At 51.5% G+C, this 17,605-nt stretch overlaps 1 protein-coding gene across 7 annotated transcripts in view; it reads left to right on the plus strand.

Annotated features, from left to right (window-relative positions):
• Positions 1 to 17,605, plus strand: part of PAX2 (paired box 2) — an 86,251-nt gene that overhangs the window by 58,360 nt on the left and 10,286 nt on the right. For all 7 annotated transcript variants that reach the window (XM_038578534.1, XM_038578535.1, XM_038578536.1 and 4 more), the window contains 2 exons: positions 7,663 to 7,838; positions 10,080 to 10,206. In XM_038578534.1, coding sequence (XP_038434462.1) covers positions 7,663 to 7,838; positions 10,080 to 10,206 — 303 coding nt within the window. The remainder of the gene's footprint in view (positions 1 to 7,662; positions 7,839 to 10,079; positions 10,207 to 17,605) is intronic.

Below are 17,605 nucleotides of genomic sequence, written 5' to 3' on the forward strand. Positions count from 1 at the left end.
ACCGGCGGGCTGCGCTGAATGACAAGCGGGATATTGATCGCATTCTGAACTCAGCCCAGCCGATAGAAGGTAATTAATGACTCCATTTGCCTCAGTACCGAGGAGAACAATTGAGTTTGAAACTGCAACAACTGGCAGCTGGGGGTGAACCCCTCAGAGGGGGAAGGTAGTGTTGGAGGAGCCAGCGGGGGAGGGCGGGCGGAGGCCAGCGGTCCGCACCGTGGGGAGCAAACGTCAGTGCGGAGCCCCCACCCCAACCGCAGCCAGCCCCGGCCCCTCCAGCGCCCCGGGCCCTGGCGGGCTGTTCCTACTTCCTCCATGCTTTTCTCTTTTCTTCCTCGATCGCCTTTTTGGGTCATTTTCTGCCTTCGGATGGAGTAAGACTGACTTTCCTCCAGATTGCTTCTGCTCTGCTGTGATCTTGCACACTTTCCTCACCATCCCTTAGCTTGGTACCTCATTTGTAAAATTGAACTAACGGTATCTCTTCGGCAAGTGTTCTGTGAGAACTAGAGATAATGTGTGTGAAACACCTAAAGCCTGCCTAGCCTGGAGTTAGCGTCCATAAATGATGATGATGTCCATAAATGATGATGATGTCTTTGACACGAAAGGCCAATTTGGTACAGTGGAGAGAGGGCTCTGGGGTCAGACATCCTGAGTTCAAATCCAGTCTTTGCTACTCACTAGTTGGATAATGTTGAACAAATAATTTTGCCTCTCATCTGAAAAATGAGAAGTACCTCGCAACATTGAGTGAATTTTTTTTTAAGATTTTATTTATTTATTCAGGAAAGACACAGAGAGAAAGAGGCTGAGACACAGGCAGAGGGAGAAGCAGGCTCCATGCAAGGAGCCCGATGCAGGACTTGATCCTGGGACTCCAGGATCATGCCCTGGGCCAAAGGCAGGCACTAAACCGCTGAGCTACCCAGGGATTCCCACATTGAGTGGATTTAATGAGTGTGTGTAAAAACTCTAATGTTGGTTTCCCCATAGACAGGTAGATATGTGTATTGGGTCTTAGAAAACTGAAGTTAGCATAGTTCTTTACCATGCTTTTTTTTTTTTTTTCTTTACCATACTTTAAAAGAATTCTTTTCACTTGCCTAATTCCTATTTTTTGGGACTTGGGGGGTGGCCCTTGTTCATCCCATCTTGATTTTGTAGACTTTGATGAGCCTTGGTGCTTTCTAACCAAGGAAATGGCATTATTACTCCTGTCTCTGATCATCACCCAACATATCTTTTGGTCAGTGCACAAGAATCTCTCTCATCCCTCCCAGTGACTACTTTGAGAATTCAGGTAGAAAGTCATCACAAAAAGAGGACAGAACTCTTCTGTGCCTAGCCCTCATCCCTAAGACATGGTGTTCAGTGCCTTCCCTCCTGCCCAAGCTGCTGATACCTTGCTGGACAAAGTTCATGATTGGCCTGGGTTCAGAGAGGTAGAAGGTAGGGCTCTGCTCCAAGGAAGCCCAGAATAGTTGGGGAATGACAAGGCTAAGTGAGTGAGTGAGGAGAGCAGATCTTTTGCTGAGGAGTGAAAGACATTTTTATTAATGATTTTAGAAGTGGTACATGCTTATTGTACAAAGCCTGGACAATATGGAAAAACTTAGTTGAAAAGAAAACAATTTGCTCATGATCAGAAGATAACCATTGTTAACTATGCTGGTGGCTCTCCTTTTGGTCAAGACAATCTTTGGTTTTGCAGTTGTCTTCATGGAGACTGGGGCACTGCTGCTGGATCCCATGCTCTGGATGTTGGCCGGGCAGGCAGCCCCTGCTGCCCATTGCTGCTCTGTCCTCAGCTATCTGAGGATCTTCTGGTGCAAGGAACTGGAGCATCTTCTTGGTGCCAGGCTTCCTGGTGGATATGCCCTTGAGCTAGCCTCCTACCTTATTTAATCAATACTTTGTTTACTGTGAGTCTGTTTCCTCACCAGTAAAAAGGGGATTATAATCCCTACCTGCCTTGGAGAGTGGTTAGGAAACCCAGATAACCTAAGGTCTATGAAAGTTTTTGTTAACTGCTCAACAAATAGGAAGCAGTCAGAGGAGAAGCCAATATGAGTCTTTGTTCCCCTGAAAGAATACTATTCATCAAAGTTTTAGCTGAGCAGTTTGTTTAATTAACTTCTTTATATCCTGCCTTATTCCAAAAAGGACTTGTAGTAGCTCACTCTCCTTGAGAGTGCACTTGCTGTAGTGCACAAGACACTCGGAATGGGCTCTAGTTCTGAAAATCCTACTACCTAGTTGTGTGACCAGACTGGCCACCCTCTCCCCTCACTGCTCACCCTTTCTAGTTTTCCTTCCTGCAAAATGAGAAATTTGGACCATATGTCCCCTAGTTATTTTATTTATTTATTTATTTTTTAATTTTTATTTATTTATGATAGTCACAGAGAGAGAAAGAGAGAGAGGCAGAGACATAGGCAGAGGGAGAAGCAGGCTCCATGCACCGGAAGCCCGATGTGGGATTCGATCCCGGGTCTCCAGGATCGCGCCCTGGGCCAAAGGCAGGCGCCAAACCGCTGCGCCACCCAGGGATCCCTCCCCTAGTTATTTTGAAACAGTCTGTGCTCAGCCAGCTCAGGGCCATAGGCTGTGCCTTCAGTGTAGAGAGGATGCTAGGAGGGAAACCATGCCCCAGATGGAGTCAAGTGGTCCCCAGCTTAGCCCCTGGGTTTGGAACTTGGGCATCAGAGTGAAATGATGTAGTGGGCAGGCTCTGGGTGAAGCAGACCTGAATTCAAATCCTGACTGTCATTTACTAGCTGCCTAGTCTTGGCTAAGCTACTTAATGTCTCTTTGCCTCAGTTTCCCTCTCTTTCACATAGGTATCACAGTCCTGGCCTCACGGGGTTTTGGGGAGGATTCAGTGGCATGTGATAAACTGAGTACTGTGAGCTGCTAATGGATGGTGGCTGGATAGGGGACAGCAGGAGAACAGGGCTAAATCTTCCACATGTGGAGACTGACTAGCACAGGGTCCTTTCCTCACTCAGGCAGGGTGCAGGGTGAGGTCTTACTAAACCTAAGCAACTGAATTTTCCAGCTTTAAACTAAACACATGGCCTGGCAATGGAAAAGAATATTAAAAATCAGAACTGTCCCGTAGAGCCCGGGACATGTGGCCACCATACTCCAGCCCTCTTCTTGGAGCCTTGACAAGGAGTTGGCTGACAAGGGGTTGGCTTATCTCATCACGATAAAGGCCCAGGGCCTCCTCCTATCATTTTGGAAGGCCTTCTCTGGAACCAGCTCCCACCACCACGGGCCATTAGACCCATTTTATCCCAACCCTACCGTCTGTGACAGGGCCTCGGTATGGGGAGTTCAATTTAGAGACTGTCTCTGGACCCTGTTCTCAAGCGACCTCTGCTGCCTTCTTTGGATGGCAATTCTGCAGCTCCCAGGTCAAGTGCTACTCTTAAGTGGGAACACAGTGTTCTCTGTCCTTTGGGTAAAGGCACGTAGGTGGGCAGGGTGGTGTTGCTGAGAGTGATGCTGTTAGAAGCTCACCAGCAGCGGGGGTAAGAGAAGAAGGAGCATAAGTCTACCCAGGGACCTACTATGGATCTTCCCACATCTTCTGATCGCTAAGGATGTGTGAGATTTGCCTGATAAGTGCCTGGGTGTTTTGGGGTGTCAGGCCAGCCAGGTGTCCAGTACAGAAACCTTTGGCCAGGGGTCTGGATCAATCATTCAGTCAGTCAGTCATCAAACACACCCTCTATACCCACGTCCATGCCTGGCGCCAGAGCCACGAGATGCATCAGTGTGGTCTCTGCCCACAGGGAACTCACAGCCTGGCTCTTTGGTACAAGGGAGCTGTCTCTATTGGGTCAGGAATCTTCTTGGAGAAGGATGCTATCTAATTACTCACACATGGGAACCCCGGGTGGCTCAGCAGTTTAGCGCCTGCCTTCAGCCCAGGGCGTCATCCTGAAGACCGGATCGAGTCCCACGTCAGGCTTCCTGTGTGAAGCCTGCTTCTCCCTCTGCCTGTGTCTCTGCTTCTCTCTCTCTCTCTCTCTCTCTGTATCTCTCACAAATAAATAAATAAAATCTTTAAAAAAATAATTACTCACACTTTTCATTCCCCACTTACTCTGAAACCTGGATCAAGACCTGGTCTTGCCTCCTCCTCTGTTTTGGCCCAGCTCTGCCAGAGCCAGTGACCATCCAGGCCTCGCAGTGGTCTCCTACTGTAGTTTCATCCCTCTTCTTGCTGTCACCTCTGAGGGTCTCCCCTTGAGAAGTCCCACCCTGGGCACTCTCTCTCCATCATCCTGAGGACCTCCCTGCCAGTGGTCAATGCTGATGACCGGTTCATGCTCTCTTCCTTTTCTGTTCTCATCTTCCACATTCTCTTTTTGTGTCTGCCTGTCTTCCTCTCCTGTCTTCTCTTTCTGCCCCCTCCTTGCCCTACCCTCCAAACCTACCCCCATCCCCGCTCTTCTTTAGTTGGATAGCCAGGTTTCCTGTCCGAGTGCCTTGTCTCCAACCAGCACTTCGGAGGGCTTCTGGTGTGGGGAGCATCTTCCCTTCTTCCTCTCCCTGTCTGCCTCTTCTCTGCTTCTGCCTTTCCTCCTTCCCCGGGCTTCTTCTTGGACCTCTGACCCCAGGCTTCTCCCAACCACCTCTCCTCACTCCTTCCCCCTCTTTCCTTGCCTTCATCCCTTCCTTCCTTCTCTGGCTGAAGGAAGGTGGGTGCCACCGTGCCTCTAGAGAAAACCTGCCAGAGCTCCCTGTCCCCATCATGATGTCACTGCCCGCTCTCTGTCCCGACACCCTGGACTCCCCCAAACCCCCAGAACTTTCTTTGTGCTCCTTCACCGTTCATCATTACCACTGCCTTTCCTGCCTTCTCATTGCCTTCCTTCTCCCCTGGGGGGTTTCCTCAAGCCTCCCATGGCCTCTGGTGGGGTTCTCTGCAGGCTTTCATCACACCACCTTGCTTCGCCAAATCCTCCAGCACCTTCATTCTCTCCATCACCCCCCCCATGCCCTTCCTCCTGCTATTCTCTTTGCCCCGCCTCCTGCTGCCACCTCTTCCAGAAGCAGCCTTCCCTTTGCCTTCCCTTCCTCCCTCCCCCTTCCATCACCACCGCTGCCTCTGTAACCTGTCTTATCACCAGGGCCTGAGTATACAAAAAAATAAATAAATAAAAAGGTCAGTGAGTGGAGGGAGCGGCAATAACCCCTAAAACAGTACTATCAGTGGAACATGATTGATCAATTGAATTCCATAGCGGCTGAAAAATGTGGGATTAAGTAGTGTATTATACGCACAATGAGTTGAGGCATGATGTTCATTTCAAGTTCATTTCGCCGGCCTCTGCCACCAGATCAGGCAATCAATAGGGGCAGCAGATATCATATATCACCTCTCTGCGGGCTGGGGAGAGAGCACCATAATCTCTCGCAAATTTAGAGTGACAGATTTGTCAAGATCTGAAGGGCCCCTGAATAAATGAAGGAAAAGAGACTCCTCCAGCCAGTGACCTGAGGACAAAGCTTCAGTTCAGCCCCTATACACGCGCACACACACACACACACACACACACACACACACAAGGTTGAGCCAAGCCACACACAGGCTTATATACAAATCCACACAGAGGCACAATATGAGCCTTCCCACACATGTGCACACACCCATGCACGTAATGTATGAGCACATGCTCACAGACAAATGCACACTTTCTTTCCCAGGGCCCATTTGGTGACACTGCAACAACCACACACAAAGACACTGCTGCCTCCCTAGGCCCTAACAGCAGGGCTTCCCAAAAGGTAGGAAGACTCCAGCAAGAGAGGATTAGACACAATGGAACGTGCAAATAGCTTTGAGGGGTGGAATTAGGATGATGGCACATCCTTGAAAGAAAAGCAGGCACAGAAAAAACATGGGGCACATGAGCTCATGCTCCCCATACAATCACACATGTACACACACACATTCTTTGAGAATAGTTCTCACTCTGTCATTTACACATACACAGATGCATATTTATCTGGATGTTTATAATATAATGTTTGTAATATTACAAGTGCATTTACGCAGAGAATACCCACATAAAAGGAAAAACTAAATATGCCACACCCTAACTCATGTAAGAGAGACACACACACTCTCTAAGACAGAAAAACATTCCTGAGGCTTAGACAGTAGAAAAACACAACAACCAAGTTTTGTGTCTCTAGGAATGCCAGGAACATGGAAATACCATGGAGCCTGCTCCTGTGTCTGTCTATCTACCTCAGACTCAATCTTGGGCTTCATTTCTCTCTTTCTTATACACACACACACACACACACACACACACTTTTTTTGCTTTCCCACCTCCTGAGGAACAGAGTGGAGAGAAGACAGCAGGTCCCATTTGGACAGCAGACCCCCATGCTCCATCTGGGAGGGCAGAAGAGAGGATGGCTGCAGGATGAGGTTAATCAATATGTAATATTTTCTATGGTCTCCTGAATGATACTGTACGGTGTTACTGTATATAATGCAATATTGATTATATCATATCGTATAATCACCTATAAACTGATATATATAATAGTCCCAGAGGAATACCCTGAGGCCTACAACGTGGGCTGGCCCCAGGCCCAAGGCTCCCCGGTGGCTCTTGAGCTGAAGGAAGCCAAGGAGCGGCCACACTGTGGCTGGGGAGGACTCAGCTTCGGCCTGGAGAGTTGCTGGGTAGGGGTTCAGACAGAGAGAGAGAGCAGGCACTTAGCTCACTGTGTGCTCTGAAACCCTAACAGAACTGATGCAGGGGTGCCAGGATGGGGAGGGAAGGTAACAGAAAGCCTAGGTCGAGCTGGACGTGGACAGAATTGGCCTGCAGCCCCAGGGAGCGGGCACTAGTGTGGCACCGCCATGGCCTTTCCTTCGCAGCGTGAGTCTCAGCTCTCTGTGAGAACCACAGGAGGAGCTGGTGGGGCTCGAGGGGCTGGCCTCCGACAGAGACCTAGTCAGAGTCCGGGTCAGAGACAGAGGCTGAGGAGGACAGTCTGGGCACAAGAGTACCCACGAAGTCTCTGCCCAAGGCCGTGTTTCACTGCTCACATGCCACCTGCTGTCCTCCTGCTCTGCTCGGAGTCCTGGCCCCATGCAAGCAGAATGCTTCAGCTTGACTTTCAGAATCCCTCCTCCCTCGGCGGTGAAGTTAATTACCTCACCCAGCCTCCAGGTTACACTCAGCCTCGGAGATTTGATGATTTTCCACCCTTGGAGTCAGTGGAACTGAAATTCATCTCAGAGCCGAGTTCAATTCTCCACAGGCTCAATGATGCTGGTCTGAGCCACCCAGCTCCTCCCCCAGGCTGACGCAGGCCTGGGGACAGCAGGGGTTCAGGGGAAACATCTCCAAGGAGACCCCCAGCTGTACCTCTGCCCAGTGTTCCCGCAGTGCACCCCCCCCCCTCCCCGCACACTGGGACAACTTCCCATTCTCCCCCGAGGTCCTTCAGAGGCTCTGGCTCCCCCAGCCAGATCTCTGAGGCATGGTCAGCCCCTGGGCCAGCTGCTCCAGCCTAGAAGCTGGGAAGGAGGGGTCCCAGCAGGGGTAGGAAGCCCCCTCGACTTGCTGTGCCTCTGCTGGCCCATGCTGATGTCCCCACTGTGCCTGTGTCTTCTAGATGTGTCCGAGGGCTCAGTCCCCAATGGAGACTCCCAGAGTGGCGTGGACAGTTTGCGGAAGCACTTGCGAGCTGACACCTTCACCCAGCAGCAGCTGGAAGCTTTGGATCGAGTCTTTGAACGTCCTTCCTACCCTGACGTCTTCCAGGCATCGGAGCACATCAAATCAGAACAGGTGAGAAAGAACTTTCTGCTGTCAGGAGTGGACAGAAACTGGGCAGAACAGGCCTCTGGAGAACGTGCGTACCCAGCATTGCAAATGCTGCATATGGGTGCACCGTGCGTGTGCTGTGTGGGCACACTCACATAAGGACATTATGGTAGAGTTAGGAAAAGCCATTATGGTACATGGCTGTCGGAAATGATAAGTTCTGGGTGCTAGGATGGTCTTGGATAAGCCTTGTCACCTTTCAGAGCCTCAGTGTCCCCATGTGTAGAACGGAGGACTTGGGTAAGGTCTAACAGGTCCCTTCCAGCCCTGCCATTCCATGCGTCTGGCATGGAATACTCAGGAAACGTCCTTATCCCCTTGCCATATCCCAGAGGCCTTACAGAAAATTTGTGCAACCCCGGGGTGCTCTTCTCGCCTGATATCAGAAGGAGAGGCCCCAATGCTTGCTTCCTGCCCCCAAATCCAGCTGTCCAGCATGACTTGACAGCCTACCCCGCAGACCCCATACTTCCTCCAGATGCAGAACAGCCCTGCATGGGTCACAGCCCACAACACATTAGCACAATACACAATGTAGGAACATATCTCCTAACTCCTCACATTTACCCATGTGCACGTGTTTATACACCACACAGACACCTGCTCCCTCCCCCCACTCACAGCTCACAGGACTCAAAGCACAGCCCCCAGGTCAGTGGGAAGAGGTGCCTTCTCCCATACCATAGCTCCGCACACCTCCAGCGCCACCTCCAGCGCCTGCCTCCACCCACACATCCATAGAGGCCCCCCATGCACACACTTGAAGATAGGAGCACACACCCATTCCTCCCACGCCTACAGCCCAGGCCTGACCCACACTGCCACACAATACAGTCAGCTGGGCTTGCACGCGCACACACTCATGCACACACTGCGCACTCGCACACCTGCGTGGCCCCGCAGGCTCTGCACGGCACAGTTCCACTCTAGGACTCCAGCAGCTCCCAGCCACTCGCCTTCCTCTCTGCCTGTCCTTTTATCCCATAAGCTGTTTGTCTTCATAAAACAAAAATCAAAAGTCTTTTTAAGGTGCCCTGAGCCATAAACCAACAAAGGAGGAGCCGGCCGAGGCGGGCGGCTCGGAGCACCCTCCACGAGTCCCCGGCTGTATTACAATGAATAACCTTTATTTACTTTCATTAGACTATTAAACACCAGCACAGTCATTTTTCCCCCTGAAACTCGAAGCAGGGCCCATAAAGCAAATCCGAAGCCTAATTGAGTTCATTTTAATTTCTCTCCGATCACAGCGAATTACTCTGGTGATAAATCAGGGGGCAGCTTCACCCCCAGTAGAAGGCCTAATTTGCAGCTAATTACAAAACTGATTTCTACAGGAAGATCAATACGAGAAGGAATTGGAAATGACGAGGCAATCCCGGCCAGCCAGGGAGGGGAGGGGGCCCTCTGGGGGGGCCAGGAAGCGGAAGGGAAAAAAACGGACCCGAAAGAGCAGAAAATCAGTTTTAATTTAACGTAATATTAATCAGAGCAACTTTTCCTGCTTTGTGCAGGCTCCTGGTCGGCCCAGCTCCGGGGTCTGGCTGAGCGGTGACGGCAATAAAAAGGCAATTACCCGAGTGTTTCGGGCAGGACACCCTTTCAGAGGCAATGACTGGCCCCCTCCCACCCTTCTGTTAGCCATGTGGACTCTCCCCCTCCCCAATTTCATACCCCAGTGCACAGGCAGAGAGCGAGGGGCCCGTGGGGCTGTCTTTGTTTGTTTTTTAAAAAGGGGGCGCCAGCACCCGATCAGCCAGCCCAGCAGTGCCAGGCCAGAGGCCCCCATCGGCCCTTCCCCCAGCTCTTGCCTGGGCCATCAAGTGCTGGTTCGCCCCTCCTCCCCGAGACTCCAGGGGACCTGGAAACATCCCTTGCCTCTCAGCAGGGGGGACCCAACTGCTACACTCCACCCTTGGGGCTTCTTAGGCAGGAGATGCTATAGCAGTTTAAAGGGTGCTGAGATCACCACCAATGATGTGCAGGCTGCACCTCTAGCTACCCAGAGTCAGGTGTGCCCCCACCCACACAAAAATCTCCATCATCCGCTGAGCCCGCCCCTCCCTTTCTCCCCTCCCTCTGCCTGGCCATCTCCTTCCACCCCATCTGGGAAGGCTCCCTGTTCCTCCTCCCCATCTGCACACCGAGCCCTTTCTCCGCATGTGCGCATCAATAGAGAGCTGTCTCTTTTCTCTCTTCTCCCAGGGGAACGAGTACTCCCTCCCAGCCCTGACCCCTGGGCTTGATGAAGTCAAGTCGAGTCTATCTGCATCCACCAACCCTGAGCTGGGCAGCAACGTGTCAGGCACGCAGACATACCCCGTTGTGACCGGTAAGGAGGCTTTCAGGAGGGTGGGGGCACTGCTTTCAGTAGGGGCACCTTAGCCCTTGCCATCTGGGGCCCAGTGTGACAGGTGGGCCCCCTGCCATGATATCTGCAGAGAGAGTGAGCACCTCCAAAAACCAGGGTGCTTCCTGAACAGATGTGTGCAGATGTGAGGAGCAGAAATTGTGGTCAGGGTCTCTCTGTGTGCTTCAGCCGGGGAAGGTCGAAGCTAGGAGGAGCTGTTGCTGGTTCCTTCTTTTTGCTTATCCTCTTGCCTCTCTCTTTGCCGTTTCTCTTGCCTCCACCAAGGTGCCCAGAATTATAAGCCTCTTGCTAGGACGTGCACAGAAGAATGCAGAGGGTCAATAGGCCAGGCTGGGGAGAATGGGGCAGTGTCCAGCCTCCACACTCCCATGCCTACAAGGCTCCTAGGGCAGGGGTGGGTGTCTGCCTTTCTCTCTCTCTAGGCACCCTGGGTAGCTGGGGCTTTGGGCTTCAGAGCATGGCATTCAGCTCTGTGGTTATAGATAAGCACAATTATCCCAGTCCTTCTCCTGCTTCCCAGAGAAATCACTGAGATGAGGCTTGATTTCAAGGCTAGGTAGGGTCAGGCCTGTCCCACAGCCAAATGCAGGGGGAGAGGACATCTAATTCAGCTGCTCCCATGGATGAGGAGCAGTGGAGACATCTAGCAGGGTAGCAGGCCGAGGTGTGACACAGCCAAGGGCCTAGCTGAAGAAGCTCTAGGCCGCAGAGCTGAAGGCTGTGGAAGGCGCCTGGCACCGCAGAAGGGTTTTCGGGCCAGGAAAGTGCCCAAGTGGGAGAAACACACATTGAGGTGTTATTAAAATTCACCTAATTATTCTGGAGACACTAAAGCCAATGTGCCGTTTGTTCCTTGGGAGACAGAATGATTGAGAAGGGTCTCGGTGGGGATTGGGAGACACTGAGGCGTTACCTGCCGAGCGAGGCGGGTAGAGGCGGCCCAGGGATCGGCAGCAGGACTGCCAGCAGCCAGCGTCACAGCCAGGTGCAGTGGCGGGGAGCAAGGTCCTGGTTCTGACTTGGTGCTGATCTGAGTAGGGCTCAGGCCTGAGATGGTGTGTGAGTGGCCTTCCAGCCTCCACGCAGGGGCTTGGGGGAGCCCTGTCCTTAGCTTTCCCTGGCTCTCCTCAAGGGGTGTCCAGGTACTGCTGTTTCTGGCCCAGATAGGGTTGAGCTCTTTGGCTAGGCAACCAAAGTTTGCCTAGGGGTTGAGTTCTGGAAGTGTCAGAGAACTGGATGGGGCTTCTGGGAGTGACAACCTTAGCTGTCTCAGGACACGGCCTGTTATCAACTGGCCCTCGACACCAGCCTGCCTTAGCCAATGTGGGAGCCTGCCTTAGCCAACATGGAAGCCCTCTGAGCTGCTGGGTGTTCTGACCCAAGGCAGAGAGGTGGTACAGGCCAGGCCACCTTTCTGAGCTGCTGAGTGTTTCAGTGGCTACTTCCTGAAGGTATCCCACCGCAGACAGCTGACAAAAGAGAGCCTAGGAGACTTTTCTAATCCCAGCTGTGCTTCTCTGGGCCCGGGGCCACAGTCCAGAAGGCAGGGGGCTCCCCGGGGGTGGAGAGATGGATCTTCGGGTAGGGTTCCTGCTGCAGGAGAACTCAGGGCTGGTGCAGAAAAGTGCCTCCACCTTGAGCATCCCCCGCCCGCCTCCCCCCCATGGCCCTGGAACAGTCCCAGCTCAGCCTGGGAACATCTCCGGCTGATCCATCTGGATCCAAGTGTGAGAAAAGTTCATTTCAGACCCAGCTTGACATTCCCAGGTGGCAAGTTAGCACTAACATCTCAATCTGTATGCGACATTTCAATCAAGCGAGGAGTAACAAAAGCAGAACCATTAACATTCGGAGCTGTTCACCAGTGGTAATGACGGGAAACTCACTCAGAAACTGGAAATTACCAAAAAGAGAGAAGTGTGTGGAGAGGTGGGGGAGGGGAGGTGGGAAGAGGTGGGGGCAGGGAATGATTTTTCTACACTTAGGCCAAGATCCAATGTTTGGATTAATGGTGCCATTACCAGAGAAAGGGCTGCAGATTATGCTCATTCTTAAAATGTTTTTGCTGGCAATTAAACGGCTGCAGTTATTGATCTTTGTTGATTTTATGTCCTCCTAATTTGCATAATCTATTAAAGATGAATGATTCATGATGTGTTTATTATGGGGACAAACAGAATTTGCTGGAGGTATTGTCAAGGTGAGAAACGGGGCAGTGTCCAGAGACTTCATGGGCCACCTCGGTAGAGGGTCCAGCATGGTGGCCTTCAGGCCAGGACTCTGTGGGTAGCAGTGAGCAGTAATGCAAGGTGAGCAGACACAAGAGAGGTGGACTTGGGCTGTGTTCTTCTAGAAAGATCTTGGCATCTGTGAAAACTTCAAGCACAGCTGGCATAGGGGAGAGGCTTTTGGTGTATTTGTAGAAATTCCCCTTGAAGATTCTTAAAAAGCTTATTTTGTTGAAGAAGATGAAGGACTTTGGTGGGGAAAGAGAAGGGGAGGCTCTTCCCGGCCAGGTGTGTGCTAAAAGCAAGGGAGCAGGGAGGTCATCTGTGTCCGCACCCTGGCTCAGGTGTGCTAAGGCGTTTAGCCCCTGTGTCTCGGGCACCCGGCTCATCTTCCTCCCCGGAGACCGGCAGCGGAGGCTATAATTCAGGGATCAGCCCTGGGGAAACCGGCCCAGCAAGGCCCTAGCCCAACCTGAAGAGCCAACCTTATTGATATTCCTGCCACCTCCTGGCACTGGAGGCTGATTTCAAACTTCACCAGCCACTTGATACAGCTGTTCCACAAGGTCAGGACTGAGAGGAGAGAGGAGCCTGGGCTATTGTGTGGAGGGGAGAGTGGGGCCCAGTGGGCCAGGACACAGCTAATCACATTGCAAGCAAGGGTGGCTGCCAGTGGCCGGGGCTTGGCCTGATAGTCTCCCCTCCCTACCTTCCATCTTGGAACCAGAGAGAGAGACGGCTTTTTCTGGGTAGTGTTTGCAAGTTCTGCCGAGATTTTAATTTCACTGCATCACAACTCAGCAAGCTGCCAAGTCAAGCTGGTTATTTAAATTTATCACCCACTTTCCCTTCCGCCGCTGGGCTGCTCTAGCTCAGCGGCATCTCTTCTCTCCAGCCCACTGCTCTAGGCTGCTGGTCTGGAACGGAGCCGAGTCTCTCCGAAGTGATAAGGAAAAAGGGACCAGCTAGATGAGAGAGTGGGTTGGGGGTACTCTGGCCCCAGACCTCCTCAGGTCGGCCAGCGGTGGCTGGAACCTTTGTCATGTTCTTACCCTTCCAAAGGACCCCAGAGGGGGCTGTCATCGACCCCTTGGTAGCCCCAGAGACCTCTGGGTCAGGACTTGAGTGAGGACTCTGGCTCTAGCTGTGTGCTAGTGCCTTCAAGTCTCCCATCACTGGTAGAAAAGGGCCCCTCATCCCCATGACCTTCACCTCGACCTCTCCCTTCCTCTGCCTGTCCCCGTCTACAGTCTACAGCCACAGAGGAGCATGAGGGGACGCTGGCAGCCCCACTGATCTGGGAGAAGATGGATTCTAGTTTCAGGATTCCCTAAGTCCCTTGGAGAGGCGCCTGAGCACTTAGAGAGTCCCTTGGCCTGGTGAAAGTCCACCGTGAAGGTGAGAGCAGGCTCCCTACCCTGGAGGCCAGATGCAGTGAGACGGGGATTGTGTGGTGGCTGTCCATGCAAACCCCAGTAGCCCCCGAATCTGTCAGCCCTTCCCTGGCCTCTGTTGGGCATCACCACCGAGTGCCGGGAGAGCTCGGAGTGTAGTTCTTGCCGTCCTCCTTTTAGTCCCAGAGAGGTCCTGGAGGAACAAGATCGATGTCCAGGAACAAGGCAGGCTACACTCACCAAAATGCAGCTGGCTAAAAATGTGACAAAGGAGTTGTTAACACACAACGAAACCTCACTCTCTGGGCCACAAGTAGAGGGAAACTCAAAGTCAGAGCAAAATGTGAGAGATTGATGGAGGTGGACCCTAAGTGGGGGAGGCTGCGGTTGTGACCCAGCAGACAGGAGCTGTGACCTGGGGTGCAGGAGAAGCAGGAAGCTAGAACTCAGTGCTGCCCTGCATAAAGCCAGGCACAGAGCAGGACAACACTATCCGTGAAGGGGAAACACACAAATTATGCCAGTGATCCCGGGAAGCAAGTGAGTGAAAAATTGTCTCCATGAAAAATGGAGCCCCCAAGCCTGACCCTGGTTCAGAGTCCAAATTTATACCTGAGTATGTGGCAGGAACCCCCAGCCAAGAACTGACATAAAAATTTGTCTAGGATAATAACCCATTCAGAAACCCCAGCGTGAACAAGGGCAAACCTTCTCTGCAGAGGCATTCCCCAACCTGGGGCATGTGGGACTCCATCACTAAAGATGAGCTCACTACAAAAAAATTATACATCTCCTGTGAATACAGACTTATCATGAGGGAGAGTTAGCAGAAGTAATGAATAGGACGATTAATACCCCCAAGAACTGGAGATAATAGAACAGTCCAAAAGCAAGTATAAAATAAGCATATTTCATATTCTAAAAAAAGATAAAAGAAAAGTATCAGGGGCTCCTGGGTAGCTCAGTCAGTGAAGTGTCTGCCTTGGGCTCAGGTCATGATCTCAGGGTCCTGGGATCGAGTCCCGTGTCAGGCTCTCTGCTTGGTGGGGAATCTGCTTCTCCCTCTCCCTCTGCCACTCCCCCTACTTGTGCTCTCTCGCTCTCGAGATCTGTCTCTCAAATAAGTAAATAAAATCTTTAAAAAAAAAAAAGAAAGAAAGAAAGAAAGAAAGAAAAAAGAAAAGTACCAGTTTTGTGTTTATCAGTGATCTAGATCCCATATCCCCTTCCCCACCAAGCCTTAGCCAGTTGTGGGGTACTAAAAATCAGAAAGGACAAGGAATGAAGACCACATCTATAGCTATTGTTTTGAGGTCCAGGAGCCATGGATAGAGCTGAGCGTCAGGCAGCCCTGGCCCCTGCTTATCCAAGATCCCAGACTGAAGGGTCAGCAGAGAATATTCCCTTTTCTTTGGAAAAATGAATTTTGGAAATCTAGGGACAAGGAAAATACAGTTCTCCTCAGTGAAGAAAGAGCCTTGTTAGCTTCCTACCCTGGGTGGATGACAATGGGAGGAGAAGGTGGTTTTATTCAAGAGTCTGGGAGAAACTTCTCTTGATGCCTTAAGGCTACAGCTCTGAAGGAATCTATAGCTAAGATCCAGGAGGAGATGTGGATGTCATCCAAGAGGGGAGTGCCCAAGGTAGGGAGAGGGAGCAGAAACTTCTGGAAGCTGGTAAATTCACGGGAGATCAGTAAAGCAAAGTTCAAAGCTGAAAAGTGGGGCTGACCTGCTCCAGGTCTGGAGGCCTGTGAGAACTGTGCAGGCTCAGCTTCTGAGAAAGGATTGTGAGCCCTCAGAAGCTCAGGGCTCTTTGCCCACATCTGGGATGGCCAGCAAAGTGGCCTTTTAGCAGACAGAAGTGTGAACCCTGGGAAACCCTCTTCCTCCTACTCAGGGAGTCCTAAGGACCTCCAGAAACTGCCTCTTTCCTGTAGTTAACAACCCCCTTCCAATGCAACTGCACTTCCCTCCATAAAACAAACAGCTTAGCCCTTGGCCAGCCCCTCGGGGGAGGAGAGGGTAATAAAGGCTGAGAAATGTTTCTAAAGGAGGCTAGGAGTCTCCTAGCCTTGTCTGTCGGCTCAAAGCCCCTGATTAGCTAGAGGAATTTAGGGCACAGACATCAGAGTTCCTCTCCAACCTTGAAAGGAGGGGGCTAGGGCAACTTCTGACTTACAGCAAGTCCGAGCCCTTTGCTGTGGAGGCCAAACCAAACCAGAGGGCTTCTCCACAGCACCCATGCACCCTGGACACTTCATTTAGGCCCAGAAGCACCAACAGTAGGAAGCTCACTTCCTTCAAACATCCCTGAGGCCTTCAGCCACATCCCCAAGGACCTCCAGCCCCCAGACCTCAGCTCTGATTTAATTACAGGGGCATTTCCATAGCAATGAGACATTGACAGATAATGCGGGTGCCCTGGGCCTGCAGCCTAGGGAGTCATTGGATCTGGGCTCTTTCCCTTCCTCCTTTATCCAGTTCACTCTAGAGGGAAAGGATATTGAAAAGAAGAAAGCACTAATCCACTCTAGGACTGAGAGAGTCAGATGGAATTGGAGCAGAATAAAAGCTATACCACCCCAATCTCCATCCTAAATCCATGTCCATGTCTATGCCTACCAGCAATCCCCAGTGGTGATGGGCTCCCCATCCCAGCAGGATGCCTTAGACAGAAGCACATGGGGCTGCTAATGGAGCTGCAGAGAAGAGGAGAGTCATGGGGAAGACGAAGAAGGTGTGAAAGGCTTCCGGTATTTTAGCAAAGATGCGATACTGTGGTCTTCTAAGCTGAGTTCAAACTTGGCCCATTACCTCAGGCCTTCCTCTTGACTTCTCCCTTGTTTCTTCCCATCACTCATGAGACCCAGAGGCTGAGCTCCCCAAATGGACTACACTCAGTCCTCCACAGCCAGGGCTCACTAGTCCATGTAGGGATCAGGGAGAGGGGACAGTTTTAATATGATTTAAAATATTTTTTAAGGAATCAATGATCTTTATTTCAAGTGCATATAGTAGCCATCTCAGGCTAACAAAACGTTGCCTAATAGAAAACACTGGGTACCATTTTCATGATAACCTAGGTTATGGAGAACCTTTGGCTGCTATATAGATGTTTAGAGATCCTTGGGGTGTCCCAAAGGAAAATTCTCCAAAAGGGGGATCCCCTGGCACTGAGCTTATTTACTCCATTCTTGGCACTTTCTAAGAAGAAAAGGTTGGCTAAGTAAAAGTAAAATGAGTCAACTCAATAATTTCTGAATGACCAGAAATCCTAAATGGTGGTGTATCCAATGAATATTACAGATGCACATTGGGACCAAGGGCTCAGAAATGTTTTGGTGGCCTCAAGGCCACCTAGGTAATATCTGAAAGCCTACTTCCCCCCAGAAAGCCAGCTGCCCCCCTAAGGGACAGGAAGACACCCCCCACACACACACACACACACTTCTTCCCTAGGGTTATCAGAATCCTTCCTTCCCAGCTATCAGCCTCAGGACAAGCTAGTACTTTTTCAACCCTGAGCTTTGGGAGGCAAGCCCTGCCACTATTGTTACTTCTGAGAGGGCTTTGCTCCCTTCAGCTTGGAATCCCCCTCTCCTCCCCAGTGGCTGGGAGGCTGCCGGGCAGGGAGGGAGGGAGTCTGAGGGCTCGCTCCCAGAGCAGCCTAATGCTCCAGCAGCTTAAGTGGCCGTCTTCCTTGGGATTAGGGTTTCACTTACACAGAGCGCCTGAA

This window comes from Canis lupus, chromosome 28 (genome assembly GCF_011100685.1).
Source record: "Canis lupus familiaris isolate Mischka breed German Shepherd chromosome 28, alternate assembly UU_Cfam_GSD_1.0, whole genome shotgun sequence".
Lineage (NCBI taxonomy): Eukaryota > Metazoa > Chordata > Mammalia > Carnivora > Canidae > Canis > Canis lupus.